Source organism: Rutilus rutilus (genome assembly GCF_951802725.1).
Source record: "Rutilus rutilus genome assembly, chromosome: 12".
In the NCBI taxonomy this organism is placed as follows: Eukaryota; Metazoa; Chordata; class Actinopteri; order Cypriniformes; family Leuciscidae; genus Rutilus; species Rutilus rutilus.
In genome coordinates this window covers 8,166,929-8,185,915 of record NC_140217.1, presented here as the reverse complement: position 1 = coordinate 8,185,915, position 18,987 = coordinate 8,166,929, and the positions used below count along the sequence as shown (strand labels likewise).

The 18,987-nt window shown below is 40.7% G+C and overlaps 1 protein-coding gene across 1 annotated transcript; it reads left to right on the top strand.

Annotated features, from left to right (window-relative positions):
* The first annotated feature begins 2,826 nt into the window (after positions 1 to 2,826).
* cyp27c1 (cytochrome P450, family 27, subfamily C, polypeptide 1) lies at positions 2,827 to 17,004 on the top strand. The gene is made up of 9 exons (XM_084425216.1): positions 2,827 to 3,245; positions 7,351 to 7,541; positions 8,864 to 9,063; positions 12,323 to 12,532; positions 12,644 to 12,807; positions 14,666 to 14,829; positions 14,991 to 15,069; positions 15,425 to 15,628; positions 16,252 to 17,004. Exons 1-9 carry the CDS (start codon positions 2,952 to 2,954, stop codon positions 16,366 to 16,368), a joined length of 1,623 nt encoding a protein of 540 aa, XP_084281342.1. The 5' UTR covers positions 2,827 to 2,951; the 3' UTR covers positions 16,369 to 17,004.
* The last annotated feature ends 1,983 nt before the right edge of the window (positions 17,005 to 18,987 follow it).

Sequence of the window (18,987 nt, the reverse complement as noted above, 5' to 3'; positions counted from 1 at the left end):
AGTTTCAACAAGCAGTTCAACAATCTGTTCAACAATCTGCATGGCACACACTAAACAGGGAAGGAAATGTGGAGGTAATGAAGTGGAGCAGGTAAGATTAATAACAAGGTAATGAGGGGGCAGAGCCTAACCTGAGACCAACAGAACAGCACATGGCAAACGGCAACAAACAAAAGTGTTCCACAAACACAAGTCAAGAGAACACATGGCAAATGGACTCCATCATCATGTGCTCAAGCTGAAAACACCTCATGAGGGGAACAAGCTGTAGACCTAATTTGTGAACATACGTTCACCAAGAAGGCTACAACACATTCCAAGCAACCAATCAGATTTGAGGGACAAGTTTATAGTTTAGATTATTCCAAGTTTAGGCTTAAAACCAGGGTTAGGTGCTTCTACATCAGTGTTGTTCACCAATAACTGATCTCTGATTTTAGGGATAAGTTATGGGTAGGGTTAGTTTAGGGGTAAAGATATGGTTAGGACTAGATTTTCAGAATGCTGTTCCATGTCTTGGCAAAATCACGGTGACCAGCTATAATTGATTATCCTAATCAACCCCTAACCCTATATATAACTGGTAGTTCTCTTGAAATATTTAACCTAATTTGTTTCAATATATGACATGAGCCCCTATATTCTGGTTTTAAACATATTTCTTGGAAAGAAATACCTTAATTTTGAATACGGAAGTAAGCTATTTTCTGTGTGTGTGCCCGAGACTTCCGTTTCATTTGCCACCGCTGGTGTGGCGTTTCTCGTCTGGTGTGCAACCGGCTTAACAAAGTGCAGTAAACGGTGAAATTGTTTGCGTTAAAAATTTGTGTGTATTACGATAATAAATTAAAATAATAGGAAAACATTAACAAATACCAGTTTGTAACATTATGCAGCATGATGAACTGTTTTTGCACAGCTAAAATAACTGAAAGCGAGTTACACCGAAAGTATCGCACATTCGAGTTTAAAATGGCCACGCCCGGTCTTATGTTAAAAATAAGGTGGAAAGATAATTGTCAAAAAAATTAATCATTTCCATCCCAGTCAGCAAATTTGCACAGATTTGGCCCAAATAAACAGCTGAGCTGTGGTCCAGATTAGATTGTGTTTGTTGGCCCAAATATGCCACATCTTCTTTGCCAGAACTGAACCAAAGCAGTGCGATAACTCCACCAAGCATGAGCCAAATAATAAAATTGTATCTGGCAATGTGAACCTTGTATGCAATTTTAGTATGGTTGCGATCTGTTAAAATCTAACTTTAATTAAACCCCTATGTGGCCCACATGCAATGACAGTATCTTGGGTTTAGTCTTTGGACTTGTTTGTTTCATTTTTGAATCAGGTCTTTTCTGATGTAGTAGAATTTGCTAGGTGGTGGTGCATGGCGCTGTGGATTATACAATTGAAATAGTCCATTTGATATTTGCTAATATCCTATTTGTACAATCTTAATATATCTGCTAAAATCCACTACACACCTCCCTGTTTGCTAGGAGAACAAAAAGTTTTAAGTTAGGATACATTTTAACAGCGCTCTGATATAGCATATCAGATCAGAGAAAGCAGGTTTTACTGTTTACAGTGCATTGAAGTCATGTCGTAAAGATCATATTTTACAAGTTGAATGCACCTATAAACAAGGTGCATGGCAGTGAGAATGTCATAAAGGTAGGCTAAAATAAGCTAATTGTCTGAACTAACTATTATAACAATACAATAACAATAAAGTTTAGGTTACATAAATTAATTAAAAACATAAAAAGCAAAACACACCCAATGCACATTCTTTGTTCATTAGAAGGGCTATAGTTTAAAAACCGAACGTGCTGTATTTTTGTGTGGTTAATTAAAGGTGCTCTAAGCGATGTCACGCGTTTTTTAGGCCGAAACATTTTTTGTCACATACAGCAAACATCTCCTCACTATTCGCTAGCTGCCTGTCTCCTGAACACACTGTAAAAAAGCGCGGTCTCTGTAGACAGCCCAGGCTCCACAAACGGCAACAAAAACAAACTGGCCCAGCCTGGACCACGAAACATAACAAACAGTGTTCCAGCCAATAACCGACAAGAATGATTTGGGAGTGGGTGTTGGGGGGTTAGTGCACGTGAACTTGAAGGGGGGTGTGGGGAGTGGAGGAGAGAGAAGCATGAAGAGGGAAGTTTGCTAAAGGAGAGATGTCCTAGACAACGACAACAACTAATGTTATATATTCTCTTGAATTTTGAAATGGCCGACACACGACCAAAGAGACGACGTTCCGATGAACACATAGCAAAGAAGAGGGAAAAGGAGAAGGAATGCGCGAAGTCCCGAATTTACAACGGAAAAGCCTTCGACTCCTTCATGACTGTTTCAAGAAGCACGCGGGCGGGAGGGGAAGGGGATGGGATGAGGAGAAGGGAGGGTCGAGCTAGCCTCGGTTTTGTTTGACAATACTTCGAAGTCAACAAGAAGTGACGTCACTCAACATCGCTTAGAGAACCTTTAACAGAAACTAATTTCTAAAATATTTAATATTTTAACTTCTTGATTAAATAATAACTAAATAATTAACTACCTACCTACCCCCCTAACATTTGTAATAATTTATAGGCTAAAACATGTCACTGGGTTAAACGAGGCTAGAGTCTGGCTACTAATGCGGTCATGCAGCTTAAATGCTTCCAGCCACAAACGATTTATAGCTAATATCCAAATTAATTTTGCAACAATAGAAATTCCTTCACTCCAGCTTTTAATCGCACATGTCCAATGCCTCGTGGGGACTGTTCATCCCAGTGCCAAAATCCAGTGTCCAATCCCCTTCTCTGATCCCGCAGATCTCCCGTGGACCTTTTAAAAGCCGCTGAGCACCACTCATCAGTGCGCACTCACTCCAGTCTGCGAGCACTTCCACACCTACAAGAACCTCCTGACTTCAACTTGGTGGCACAGTCTTTGAGATGGCTCTTCAAAGCTCTATTCTACACTTGGCCCACAAGAATCTTCTCCAGGAGTCATGCAAGCAGTTTCTCCGCCAAGCCCGCGGGCTGCACAAGTCCACGGCGAGCGGCTCTCTGGAGATCGCGGCGCACAGTCAGGCGGAACTGAAGGAAGAGAACGAGGTGAGCCCGGCCGCGGAGGCGCTGAAGGAGACCACAGTGAAGACCCTCCAGGAGATGCCCGGACCCAGCACTTTCTCGAACCTCGTTGAGTTCTTCTACCGGGATGGATTCAGCCGCATCCATGAGATCCAGGTGAGTGGAGACGGTAGATGTCAGATGGGACGCGTTTTAGTTGAAAAGAGCCCTTTGTGTGTTTGCATTTACACCTTCAATACACGTTCAGTGGAACATACCCAGACGCAAGCATAGACTCGTATGTTTTCATTTACGAACAGGCTTATTTCATTCTCTTCGTGTGCTCTGTATTAACTGTAACTTTACCCTCTGTAACGTTTTATTTTACGAGCTGGCAGAAACAGCATTCAGTGTCGGCAATTTCTGTTGCAAGAATGATAAATAAACTTTGATTTGATTGGAACATAGCCAAAATTCGGGGTGTTGAATTACTTTTGGAGTTGCATAAAACAGCAAGTTAGTCTCCACCCCACCATGAGGGACAGTTACAAAACTGATATTTTCCCAAACCCAGACTCAGTGTAGTAGCCTACCCATAGACTGAGCCTACCCCAGAGTGAAGTCTGGACGATGGGGCGGGGTGACACGTGTCACGTGTCGCTCCGCCTACACCCAGTTTAATTTGTTTATTTTAGGCTACAGCAATATTATTGGCCTAGACGATTCAAGCCTGAGCATGCCCATTCTTTATGTACTATTTTGTGAATGATTTGGCCGTATTAAAGAACTATTAAAATGCTAACTCTAATCGTATCTTATTATCGGTTTACCATGGTAATTTTAGTTAAGATCTATTGGCTAATGTTTTAGTGTAGGCTACTTAAGACACAGAATATATTAAGTTATTGTTTAAAACCGTAACATCTGTTTTTATATATATATATTTTTTTACTTTTCAGCACTGCAGGGTTTTTAATTCCCATTGTACGCAAAAATAAATAAATAAATAAATAAATATGGCCAGGCCTTGTATCATTTGGTAGCCTTGTCTTATTTGCCACGCGTGGTTTAAAATAAAATAAAACACACTTTCGGAACTGTGTCTTACTGAAATACAGTGAATTATCATCATTTGTGTAAAATCCCGAGTTTGTTTTTATTCACCGATCCTTATGGAAAAATGATGAAGCATAAATTAATGATGTAAAATTGCAAACAAAATGATTTTCCAGCCAAAATTACTGAGCCCTGCATGACATTCGGAAAATATTGTCTACTATCAGCCTAATAGGCTATCTCTCCTTGCAATGCTAGTAATTTAATGCAGTCATGCTCATTGCTCACTTAAAGTGGCACTGACTCGTCTGCTGGGTAAATTCATAAATATATTATAGCTCAATCTCAAACAGTGTATCATTTATCAGCAACATATTTCTTTATATCTCCCAGCCCTGAACTGCTCAATATTAAAGCTTAGGCCTATATGTCTTTTTGTAAAGCTGCTTTAAAATGATGTGAATTGAGCGCTATACGAATAATTTTGACACTTGATATAGACCTATATAGGCAGCCTGTATATCGTGGCCACTAATGAAGAATTCGTTCCCCAGATTTAGCAGCACGTAGGCTATATTACACGCCGGTCTGCCAGAAGGGATTGTTTGTACAGTAACTTCATCTTATTAAGTCGTATCAGCTGTTTAACTCGTATTAAGTTATATATATATACACACACACACAATGAAATGAAATGAAACAGAGGCATATGCTGCCAAGCACTATAATGCAATGATTGGCATTAGTTTACATGTAGGCTACATGAGGGATCAGCTATTTTGTGCCTCTGAACATTTAGAAACTAGTCATCTTTGGACAGTGAGAAAAATCAGATCGCTGAGGAGACACAGAGGTGCCTTTGTGCTGTTTTAGTAGGAATGGTACAGGGCAGGCGACTTGAGAAGGGGGTGAAATTGGGCAAGCTCACATTGAAGGCTGTATTTGCAAACAGCTTCAAGTATTTGCAAATGGGCCATCTATACCAGGAAATGTCTTCCCATGCATACTAAACAGTTGACGAATAGCCATACGGTCTTTGTGGAGATATTGTCAGTCAGGAAATGACTAATGTGAAATGGGAAAATATATTTTAATGCTGTATCACGGTTGTGTTGTCTCCCATATAGCTGTTCTTATTTCACTAATGCATTTAGAGATTAAAGGAAAGCCAGCATTAGAGTACATAAAGTACATCAGTAACAGTATGTACTCAAACTGATAAACAAATGACCGTTAGGACCCAATTACAACTCTCCGCTCTCTACTTTGACTATTTCTGAGGTTTATATTCATCATGTGTCTGTGACAAGGTTCAAAGGGTGGAAGGAAGAAGATAGGGTCAGCATGTTTGGAACTCGTGGTTTTATTTATCTCCAAACAAAACAAAAACAAAGTCCAATAATGACTGCTGTCAACCCTCCCGTGCAGCACGAGTTCCCAGTCCTCTCTCTCTCTTGCTTCCTCCTCTCTGGTGGTATTTATGCGACTGATGCACAGCACCGGCCGTTCCTCACCCCCCACCTCCTGAGACAGGACTGCTCCAAGCCCCTTGTCCGACGCGTCCGTCTGCAATAAAAAGGGGAGAGAAAAGTGAGGAGAATGCAAGCGCGGCCCGCCACACAGAGCAGCCTTTACCTGGGTGAAAGCCTGCTGGCACTGCTCCGTCCACTGGATCGGATCTGGCGCTTCCTTTTTAGTGAGGTCAGTCGGCGGGCTGGTGAGGTCAGAATAATTAGGTACAAACGTTCTATAATATCCCGCCAGCCCCAGGAACTGCCTCACCTCCTTTTTGGTCTTGGGTCTCGGACAGGTCGCAACTGCTGCCGTCTTGTCAATTTGGGGACGCACCTATCCGTGCCCCAAGTGGAAGCCCAGATACCTGACCTCCACACGCCCAACCGCACACTTTTTCGGGTTAGCCGTTAGTCTGGCCCCTCTCAGCGACCTCAGAACCGCCCGTAGATGCTGCGTATGACGCTGCCAGTCATTACTATAGATGATAATGTCATCTAAATAGGCAGCGGCATATGCAGCGTGGGGCCGGAGAATCCGGTCCATGAGGCGCTGAAAAGTGGTAATCCTTGATTATCCTTGAGCCCCGAACAACCCGAAAGAAAGAGTAACGAATTAGTGTAATCCAAATGGTGTTGTGAAAGCTGTTTTTTCTTCAATAAAGGAGATCTGCCAATATCCTTTCGTTAAATCCAGTGTCGAGTAAAATCGAGCAGTACCCAGCTGATCAAGCAATTCGTCAATCCGCGGCATTGGATATGCGCCGAATTTCGACACAGCATTTACCTTACGATAATCCACACAGAATCGGATCAAGCTGTCCGTTTTACCATTACTCCCATCTCTAGCATCGTCTCTAATTCAGACTGAGCTATACCTTTTTTTTGTGCTCAGGTAATCGCGCACTACCACACCAGGCTCTGTCTCAATGTGGTGCTGAATGAGGTCCGTTCGACCTGGCAGGGGCGAGAACACATCTGCAAATTCTTCTTGCAACTTGGCTACATCAGTGAGCTGGGAGGGCGAGAGGTGATCTCCTCCCGGGGCCAGAGCAAGAGATTGGTTCTTAGTGCTCACTTCTGGCCCGAGATCCTCCTCTCACCGCCATCGCCAGCATCACTGACTCCGCCTCATTCCAGTTTTTTAAGGAGATTGAGATGGTAAATCTGATGTGGCCCGCTCCTGTCTGTTCATACCACCTCATAATTGAGACTTCCAACTTGCTGTGTGACCTCGAAGGGTCCTTGCCACTTCGCGAGTAATTTTGAACTAGAGGTTGGGAGTAATACGAGCACTTTATCTCCCGGTGCAAACTTGCGTAATCTGGTTCCCCGGTTGTATAGCTGGCTTTGTTTGTCCTGAGCCTGTAACAAATTCTCCATGGAGAGCCGCCCCAAAGAGTTTTGTTCTCAGTTCCAGGACATACTGAATTTCGTTTTTACTGTCCGAAGGTCCGTCTTCCCAAGCCTCTCTCAGGACGTATAACACCCCGCGGGGCTGACGCCCATAGAGAAGCTCGTAGCTCATAGTTCGCGCACAGCAAACAAGAGGGGTTCCAGCCATTTGTCCCACTCGCCACAGTGTCTAATGTAGATTAGCCTAAACTCAGCCTTTAAAAAAAAATCCACTGGAAGTAAAAAAAACATTTAAATGACTAGTGCAAGCTATAAATGATTCAGATCCATGTTAATCAAGTTTACACATCTTCTTGTAGACGGAGCATTCGCAGAAGTATGGGAAGATCTTTAAATCTCGATTTGGACCTCAGCTGGTGGTGTCCATCGCTGACAGAGACTTGGTGGCACATGTTCTCAGGTCTGAAGGTGTGACTCCTCAGAGAGGCAACATGGAGTCCTGGAAGGAGTACAGAGATATGAGGGGAAGATCCACTGGACTCATCTCAGCGTAAGTACTGACTGCTTTCTCAACGGTAGAGGTTCAAATCTGGGCTAGTAACCGTTTGTCACTTTGGATTGAAATGTTACACTCCTTTCAAAAGTTTGGGATCAATAAGACTTTTGATACTTTTATTCAGAAAGAACAGATTAAATTGATCCAAGTTGGCAGTAAAAACTTTTACATTGTTACAAAAAAAAAAAATCTATTCCAGTAAATGCTGTTCTTTTGAACTTTCATTTCATCAACGAATCCTGAAATAAAGGACCACGGTTTCCACAAAAAATATTAAGCACCACAACTTTGATAATAATAAGAAATGTTCCTTGAGCACTTAACCAGGATATTAGAATGATTTCTGAAGGATCATGTGAGACTGAAGACTGGAGTAACGATGCTGAAAATTCAGCTTTGCATCACAGGAATTTATTATCTAGCTAACACGGAACGTTGTGGCAAGGTTTTCTCAAAGTTAGGAACAAATGTTTTTCCAGTAATATTAAGAAAACATTTGTTCAAAGTTATCTGGCCTTAAATAATGTTCTCAAAAAGGTGTCACGCAAAAAACGTTTTGGTCACAGGCAAAACGTAGATTAGGGTCCAATTCTCACTATTAACTATGACTTTTGCCTCAATAAACTCCTTATTACTGCTTATTAATAGTTAGTAGTTGTTACGTTTAGGTATTGGGTAGGATTAAGGGATGTTGAATATGGTCATGCAGAATAAGGCATTAATATGTGCTTTATAAATACTGATAAACAGCCAAAATCTTAGTAATATGCATGCTAATAAGCAACTAGTTAATTATGAGAATTAACTAAGACCTTAAACTAAAGTGTTACCCTTTTTTTACATTGTTCATGGATTGTTTTTACCTGAAACATTAGGTCGGGTGAACGTTTTTTAAATGTTACTAGTTTCTAAATGTTCAGAGAACACAGACAATGGAATGTTCCCTTAACGTTTGCATAACCAAGAAAAAAAAGTTTTTTAAATATTTAAAAAACTGGATATTTTAAAGAAATAACATTTTTATAACTTAATGGGAACGTTAGCAAAACGTTCTTAGAACATATTTTTGTTAGCTGGGTACATTTTAAATTACATTAAAATACAAAATAGTTATTTTAAATTGTGATAATATGTCACAATATTACTGTTTTTACTGTATTTTTAATCAAATAAATGCAGGAGATTTCTTTTTTAAACATTCTTACAGAGCCCAAACTTTTAGATGGTATTATAGGTAAATGACACATTAGTAATGTCAATATGTTAATATTGATTCCTGTCTGTGCTAACAAATATCTGATGATTTCTCTGTCCAGCGAGGGTGATGAGTGGCTGAAGATGCGCAGTGTTCTGCGACAGCTGATTATGCGGCCCAAAGATGTGTATGTTTTCTCATCTGATGTTAATGATGTGGTGGTCGACCTGGTGAAGAGAGTGAAGACACTGCGCAGCCAGCAGGACGATGGCCAGACTGTCCTTAACATCAATGACCTGTTCTTCAAATATGCCATGGAAGGTGAGCTTGAGGGCATTGTGTGTGTGTGTGTGTGTTTTTGTGCAAAAATCTAGTTGTTATGTACTAAAGGTGCCCTGGTCTGATATATTACATTGTACACTCATGATTTGATTAGAGGACAGGATTTGGATTTCAGTCAACATCAGGGTTTTCCTTTCATAGGGGTTTGATTTCCTGTACCCTTAACTTGTGGATTTTTTTTTTAATTAAGAGGAGAGTCAGGTATCATATTGGCCTTTCTAGAAAGGAATATGAGGGCTTTGTATAAATGAAATTAGATCCAGCTAAGGGGTTTGAGTCTTGGGGCCCTATTTTAACGATCTAAGCGCATGGTCTAAAGCGCAGGGTGCAAGTTCACTTAGGGCGTGTCCGAATCCACTTTTGCTAGTTTAACGACAGGAAAAATGGTTGGCACATGGTCTAAAGCGGTTGTCCCTATTCTCTTAATGCAAACGGATCTGTTCGTGCGCGAGGTAAAAGTGCGCAAGCAGACCATCTACGGGACTAGCCGGATTCCGCCATATCTTTATGTGCACAATAATAATCTTTTACATTGTAATCCTTTTAATTAAATTTTTTTTGCCATGTTTGTGTGCTGCTTACATTAAAATACAAAATAGTTATTTTAAATTGTGATAATATGTCCCTGTGTGTTTAATAAGCAGAATGTACGCGTTTTGTGGACCCGCCTATAGGCGCACATTACTAACGCGCTCTTAAATAACAAAAAAAGGCTTTAGACCAGGTTTCAGTTGGTCAATGGCGCAGTCTGTTTCTGTTGCCTCAAAATAGCAACGTGCCGACAATGCGCCAGAACACACCGCGCAAATGCATTTGCTATTTAAACAATGTGGCGCAGGACGTGAAAATGATAACTGCGTCAGACTGAAACTAGCAAAAAAACACTTGCATCGCACTTGGCGCTGCATTGCGCCGGGTGAAAGATAGGGCCCTTGGTGTTAATCAGATGTTCCACAGACAGATCAGGGTTTTGGGATTTGGAATTTATAATACAGTGTTTTTTGTCATATTTTCACATTTATTTAAATAGCGCTTTAAATCTATCTATAAATTACAGAAACGTCTGTCTGTCTGTCTGTGTGTGTGTGTGTGTGTGTCTGTTCCTCGCATATCTCTCGAACCGTTAGTCCGATTGATTTCAAACTCGACAGGTGTCTCGCCACGGGCACGAGTAAGTGCAGTGCCAAGTTTGACATTGTTTGGATGAGAAATGCAAAAGATATCGTTAAATATATCATTTTTAAAAGGTTGTGGTTTAAAAATAAACATTCTGACACTAGAGAGTTGTATCGGTCAAAGAAGCCCCGAGAAGGTTGTGGTTTAAAAATAAACATTCTGACAATCTGTCAGCTACACTGTTTACTTCTGAATATTATAGTTTGGTTCCAAAACGTGATAAATCCATTTTGATTAATTTGAGTAAAAATGTGTTTTCTTTACCAAGAAAGTGACAAGATGAAAACCACTATTTTCTGTTTCAAACTTTCACATAGCATCTTTAGGTTATAATATCATAAAAAAATTCAAATCCAGATTTGGATTTTCAAAGATTTATTATAAAAACTTATTATTTTTCCCCAAAAATGCAATAAATTCATGACACTTTTTTCTTCAAAATGCTATCATATTGAAACTGTTGAAATCAGCCGTCGCTAAGAAATATCTCCTGAACTTTTTTGACGGCGATCAGCTCACAAAAACTGATTTTGCACGGGCACTTTGCACTGCTCCCTGAATCGCGACGTGCTTATTCATTTGTGGATGTTAACTGAATCTATATGTCAGCTATGCTGTTTACTTCTGAATATTATATTTCATTCTGGTGCGCTTAACGTTATCGCTACTGTGTAATAGTAGCCTATGCTATTCACCAACTAAACATATCCTATTCAATGCGTTCACAGTCTCTTTCACGGGCATCATTTGTAGTTGCCTATTCACAAACTGTTTGCTCAAAAATAGCGTTTTCTCGGAGTTCACTGTGTGCTTTCTACCATGCACAAATAAAAATGTCACTGCTCATTGTTACAATTACACAGCAAAAGTTCATTCAATCACACCAAACCAACAATTACTAAAAACACACAAGAACTGATTTTGCACGGGTATTTTGCACTAGTACAATAAATTGTAAAATAACTGTCAGTTTTGCAAAGTTAATCAATGATAAAAACTTCTATTTTAACAATAAAGCAGCTCTACAAAAGACAATAGTGTAAGGGGTTTTACAGTCAAAGACCCAGAACCAGATATGATGAATGAATGCCCAGAGTCAGAATTATAATAAATTAAAGAAAAGATTTACTGAAGATAGTTTGCAGTTTCATCAGCAGAAGTCAGCTTCAAGACTCACACAGGAGTCCGTAGGCCGCCCCCCCTTACAGTTACAAAGATCACAGCAGTTATACCCTTCACCAAGGTCTAAGCTACATCTTTGCTTCAGGTTGCAGTTTCTGATTGGCTAAGAACACATAGTTTCATAAAAATGAGGTAGCTCTCTCTGGATAATTTGGATAGTGACTCAGCCAATGTGCCACTTTGTCTCTCTGCCCTCAAGTCTATAATTTTTATGTTTACTATTATGATCCCACCTAGTTATCTGTTTAAATGTAGACCCTCAGTTGAATTTAGACAAGAGTTTTTACCCCATAATGGACGACAATCTTCAACTTCACAATTCCAATTTACATAAATACTAATCCAGAGAGTAATTCAGATCAACATCATAAATGACAAAATGAACTCAATTCAGTTCATTATTTATTCAGTTTAGTTCAATAATAGTGTCAATGTTGCAAAGTTCATCAAGAAATAACTGCGATTTCGTTATTGATGAGCTTTGCAACATTGACACTATTAGTGAACTAAATTGAGTGTCACTGAATCAATAAATGAATCTGCTGCAAAGTTCATCAATGATGAAACAACTTCAATTTACAATAGTGTCATTATTGCATTCTGAATATTAATGGTCTTTTATTTGTCTTTTGTTGCTATTAAAGAAAACCGCCAACTAAATTCTTACATAGCCCTCTGATCAGCCCTCTCTAGTTTGAGAGTTTGTAGATTTCACCAAAACAGTAGACTGAAGATTCAGGTCAGATTCAGATTAACGCATGAAAACCTTAGCAAGTAATTTATTTTAATTGTAGGTGATCATTTTCAATAGGCAAAGCACATACATGTGAAGCAATATGATACAAAAATCACCCAGTTTAAATGTTTAACTCTTTCCTAGGTGTTGCAACCATTTTGTACGAGACTCGCCTGGGCTGCTTGCAGAATGAAATTCCCACGATGAGTCAAGAGTACATTGCTGCACTGCACCTCATGTTCAGCTCTTTTAAGACCACCATGTATGCCGGTGCCATTCCTAAATGGCTGCGTCCCATAATTCCCAAACCCTGGGAGGAATTCTGCAGCTCATGGGACGGACTCTTTAAATTCAGTAAGAGCAAGAGGGAACCGTGGTGGGGTTCAGTGTCACTGTGACAAAGTTGGTCTTCTACAACTCTGTTCACTATATATTTTTAAAAGTTTGTACAAATGTGTGTTTTAGGCCAGATCCACGTGGACAAGAGGCTTTCAGAGATCAAAAAGAAGATGAATAAAGGCGAAGAGATTAAAGGAGGGTTGCTGACTCACATGCTGGTCACCAGAGAGATGAATCTAGAGGAGATCTACGCAAACATGACTGAAATGCTTCTGGCTGGAGTGGACACGGTAAGAACCTGTCCAAGGGCTGCTGGGAACGGGATAAGAGGTCAGCGCTTCTCAGCTTGTGGTTCATGACTCACATTTGGGCATTCGAAGCTTTTTACTTCTGGCTTTTTAAAATCAAAAACTGTTGGTAGTAACAGAGCTTATTTTCTGCAATAATCCAAAAGCCAATGGAAAAATCCCATTGGGTTTTTGTCGAGGGAACTTCCGAGTTTGACTACAAAAATATGTCATCACTACTATGTCACACTCATCTGACACTTGGTAGACACTTAGTTCCAATGTTGGCTGGCCATATTAATCAAGTGATACACTGTTTCTCATGCCTTCAGTAAAGTAATGCTGCAATATCTCCAAGCAGTGAATGTGTGTGTGGCGATTCAAGAATCCAGAACACATTGTGTTTTGAGACAGCTGGAAAAACGGTTGAATTTAATTTTGATGATAAACAAACCTTCAAATGAGTCTCAGGCGCCTCTTCCTCTTCCCGTGAACTCTTTTCAAATGGTCAGATCGCAACGGGTGTCCATGGTCTCCATGGAAACCTCAGTGTTCACCTGACCTCACGCTAACCTCTCCCCATTCGTCTCACCCACAATAAACAAGACCCGCCAAGACTCTCCCATTTCGCTGACGTGTCTGCTGGCGTCCTCTTCCCTTTGATCTTTCCCTATCTTTTTCTTTCAGCCGTAGGATCAGATTAGCAATCGTGAGCCAAAACCTGTCATGTAATCGTTCCCTTTCTGCCTGTCTGTCTCTCTGTTCACCTCTATGAGGCAAGGTGCCTGTTATGGGTTAATGCTTAATAAAGGAACCAGTCACCCAAAAAGAAAAGGGTGAGCTTTGTGATCACTGGAGCTGAACACACATGACAGCAGCATTTTTAAGCATTTTTAATGATGAATGGAGGGAAGCATGGCAGGTGTTTCATTACAGGATGAAGGAGCAAAGTGTGTGTGTGTTGCGGGTTATGGTATCAGTGGTACATTTACCTTTTTAAGAGTCCTTTTTAACTTTTTTTTTTAACTGTGACAATGTCTTTATTATTCTCTCAATTATTCTAATTGAATGTTAACAATCAAATGAAACCAGCATCAACAAATTCCATCTTTGCATTGCCGGATGTAAAGTGGCACAGAAGCTGCATCTGAATTGGCATTTAGATGAATTTTCACTCCAATTACAATTTCATAATAAGTAATGTTATGAGGTGAATGTACTAAATATAAAATTGTGAATGAAGAAATATGAAATTATGGGAAATAATGTATGGGGAAATTAAACTAAAACTGCCCATAAGTGGTGGCAAGTCACTGTCTTAATAAGTGAGTCATTGAATCATTCATTCAACCAATTTGTTTAAAATGGCTGATTCATTCTATTAGGAACAATGCAAGTGTGAGACATTAAATAAGTCATTAAACTGATTTGATGAAAAAAGTAAATTCATTCAGTAAAGAAACACCGTGCAATTGACGTGTAACAGTGCTACTGTAGCTTTGGAACTATTGTAGTTGCTGAAATAGAGCAAAAACAAACAATATTGTGTCTAAAATGTGACTTCTTGTTTATTGAACTCTTGTATAAATCAATATCAAATATGCATCATGCTCATACTTAGAAAAAAGAAAAAGCTTATCATATGTTATAAATAAAACAATAACTAAATACAGGGGCATTTTCCCCCATATCTTGAATTATGGGGGTATTTTTATTAATTTTGATGGCATTTTGCACCAAGCCCCTGTTAATTTCCGACCCTGTAGTAGAGACATTCTTCAGCAGATAAAGGAATTACATAGAGTTGATATTACTATTCTCTAATAAGTCTTGAAATTTTGTACTCTCTTACCCTCTGCAGACCTCTTTCACACTGTCATGGAGCACATACCTTCTGGCAAGACATCCCACAATACAGCAGGAGATTTTTGAGGAAGTGGACAGAGTGCTGGGTGGGCGCGTCCCAACTGGAGAGGATGTTGCTTATCTGCCCCTTATTAGAGGGCTTGTCAAAGAGACGCTTAGGTAATCTATGCCCACCACTGTTAAAAGGCCCAAAAATAAAAATTCTGGTTATTTATATAGTAATCAAGAAATAAACACTATCAGATCAAGAGATCTGCAGAATGCATGGTGTTGTTACATAAACACTTTTTTTAACCCCTCCGTCTCTTTAACACATGCAGGCTTTTCCCTGTTCTCCCTGGAAACGGACGCGTTACACAGGATGATCTGATCATTGGAGGTTATTTCATCCCTAAAGGGGTAAGAGCATATATCATTTGACTGTATGTGTATGCATATTTTTATATGCCCGTGCCATAAACATGTCAAAACTTGCCCCTGTAAAGTAGAGAATTGCTTCATGCCTTCATGTCTTTCCTGCAGTTCTAGATTTATAAATTACCCTGACCTAGATAGGATGTGCCTAGAAAAAACACACACACTTGACTTGTATTTCACTGTGTTAATCACGTTAAAAAGATGACACAGTTGTTCTACAATAAGTGAATAACCCACTAGGGGGCCTCAGTAAAATGCTAAAATCACAAACTATCAATAGAATAGCTATTAAATCATTAAATAAAAATCAATAACCAACAACTTCCTTTGTTCGCAGACTCAGCTGGCTCTTTGTCATTACTCCACCTCAATGGATGGGGAGAACTTTCTCCGTCCCGGAGAATTCCGTCCAGATCGCTGGATCCGCAAGGATGCCTCTGACCGCGTCGACAACTTCGGCTCCATCCCGTTTGGCTACGGCATCCGCAGCTGCATCGGGAGGAGAATAGCTGAGCTCGAGATGCATCTGGCTCTCACACAGGTGTGTGTGTGTTTGTATATGTGTCTCAAAAGTCAGCATCAAGCAAGATCCAAACCATAACAGTACTATTGTTCATGGGCCTTACCAAAAGAAGGGGGGGCGGGGGGATATTTTTAAGTCTATTTATAAATGTCTAAAATGTTACAATTAGTCTATTCATTTTTTTTATTAATAAAATGAATTCATAATCTAAAAAATCTGTGTTTATATCTATAAACTTTTATCCCAGTACTTCTGTTATTATTTGATGTTTGCAACACAGAAATAGCAATATAGTAGTTGAAGCTGTTTGTGAAGCTGCTCCAGACATCTTACATGACCACTACTCTCTCTGGCTCAGTGCAGCGCGAAAGCAGGTTTAAATATTTCGGTGTGATCGTAATTTCCAAGGTTTAATATACATACTGAAGCGGAATCATTGTCATTTAGGAATAAGATCGCATGTGTGTTTGAATTGAGATCGCAATCTTTTAATTATAAATTAGGCATACATATGGGACAATAGCCTATGTATTTTTGTATGTTCTATCATGTGTGTACCAGACCTAAAAAGTTACTCCTGTCATATATGTGAATTGTAATTCCCTTGTCTAATGGTGTACTGATGTTCTTCTCTATCACAGCTCCTGCAGAAGTTCCACATTGAGGTGTCTTCCCAGACCACTGATGTGCGTGCTAAGACTCATGGCCTGCTCTGTCCAGGAGCACCCATCAACCTTAGATTTGTGGACCGAAAGTAATCTGTCATTACACTGTGTATTTGTCACGGTGACACAACCGTCTATCAGCCCATCGTCACCAGATCGGCACGCTCCGCCCACTCGTTCACTCTCCCCGGACTACTCCCACTGCGCAATGTGACGTCGGAGTGACGTCTTTTCTATGTAATTTTTGGACATCCGATTTCGGTCCACTGAAGGGGTTGTTTTGTAAAGCCAGGCGGCGTCTTTTTTCGACGTCTACCGCACGTCTAATGTTGATGTTCGTAGGACCTCCGTGTAAGGGTTATTTATAGTCCAAATGTGGTCGTTTGTGGACGCCTTTTCAACATCAAATTTAGACTAATTTTAGATGTTGTTTTTATACAGCTTCTGTAACTAGTCTCATGTTTCAAAAGGGTGGAGGACATGTTTTCTGTACCATGTACGTCTTTCTGTACCTTGCAACATTTACGTTGCAAGCGCCAACGCTCTACTGTTTGAGCTACAGCATTACACCTTTGTATGCGTCTCCAGTTATCACCTGCTGCTGAGACAATCAAATGGAGTGTTTGGAAAATTATCTTAAATAATTATAAATAATCTGTATTCATATGTATTAATCATGTTGATAACAACAATGTTGATATTTGTAAATAAAACAGTATTACATATTAATCATGTACATTTCCTGCACCTGTCATAGACGTCCAAAAAAATTTGTTCAAAGTTCAAATGTTGAATTCAATATGACGTCCAAGTTGGGTCATGGTTGGACGTTCAAATAGTGGACCTAGTTTGGACGTCGAATAGATGTCCAGAATTGGTCATGGACCGACGGACCCAATATAGACATGATCTGCACGTCTATCCGAAGTCCAATGTTTAGTGGGCTGATTCAACGCACCTGCACCTCCTCATCAACCTGCACACCATTGTCTGGTCTCGTCTAACCACGCACAGCCTCATCTCTTGCTACAACTCCCGTTATCAGCCTGAGACTTACCTGCCTGAGTGACTACCCGTCTTCGGGTGCCCATCTTCTGTCGTCTGATCCCGAGCCGTTGTGTGTGTTCAGCCTGTACCATCCTTCAACCACCTGAGGGTTGTTCGTTCAAACTCAGTTACTCTGGCAACTTATGCTGGGAAACTAACCTGGTCCGGGGCAGGCTAACTGTCAGCCTAAGTCTGAGTTGATGCTTAACCAGAATACCGTTAACACTGACCCGCTTGGAATGTGATGATATTACATCGGACTCTCTGGCATGCTGCCATTTTATTTCATGTAACCACTATCAGTCCAAAAATGAAAGCAAATGCACTTTAATAATAAATGTAATAAATCTGAACATGAAAAAAAAAGTGTAACACATGTAAAGAAGTAAAGTTACATTTGTTTAGTTGGTGTGATTTTTGTAATGAATCAAATAAATGTCTATAAATAGGGAGCTCAACCCATATGTGTCGGACACATAATCATGGCGTATCCTTTCATTGATGAGGTGGTGGATGAGGGAGTGATAATCATACGCAGGGCATTTCAAAGAGAACGTACTTTCAGGGACAGGGCAGACCCGTTGGCTTTTTCTGACAACTACCTGCATGAGCGGTAGGCCTGTAGATTCTCGAGGGAAGGGATAGCATTTATTTATAGATTACTTAGCACACACATCGCAAATAGCACACGGCGCAATAAAGCGCTCACAGTCCCGCAGACTGTGTGCATTGCACTTCGCTTTTTTGGCAGCGGATTGTGTACCTGTCTTTAAAAAAAAGTGTTCATCACCTTCCCTGGCCACAGAGCGATTCGTACTATTAAACAGGGCTTTTAAGCCAGTTAAGACCGTAAGCCCGCTCTTGTGTCGGCTTGCTGCGCCATTCCCCTCCTATGGACTGGATACGTGCGCCATTCTTGCTCCAGTTGAGTTCCCCTTTAGCCAAACCCTGTTGAGTTCCTCCACACCCCTTCGGCATTGGACGTGGTGGAGCGTCCGATGCTAGGCCTACCACTCATATGCACTGGTGGAACTTGTACTAGGCTGGGTCCATATGTTGTGATCCCTATGGCGATCCCATATGTGTATTCTCCACGGTACGGCACCCTGAGGCGAGCCCGTGTCTTTCCCTTGGTAAAGCTTGCCCTGCCATCGCTGACGGTTGAGTCTCCCCCTGTTATTAACCTCAGTGACATTCCATATGTTGTACTGCCGGGTAATTCGTCCAGTCCATATGTGTATCCTCCACATGTTACCTCCCTACGGGCTGGATGTGGCTTCCATTGCATCCCTCCTTCCATCGAAAGGGCACGCTTTCCCAGTGTTATCCAAGTCTAACTGAGTGGGTCTTGCAGAACAGCTGTGACTTCCCTGGCCTAAGCCCTGTCTTATCTCCGCCTCAATAATGCAGGGGGTCAGGAGGCTTTTGTCTAGGCACTGGAAGGTGGCAGCACTAGTGGCGTTTTAATGGGGATCCAATCAGTAAGGTACGTCACGGTTACGTATGTAACCCTCGTTCACTGAATGAGTGAGCGAAGACGTAGTCACGTTGCCACTACTGCTGGACCACCTCTGACTCCGGGCTCTGCTCAGCTCCACAGCGAAATGCAAATCTCGCACGCCAATGTGCATTGGCTCATTTTATCATTACTCGAAGATGACAGGC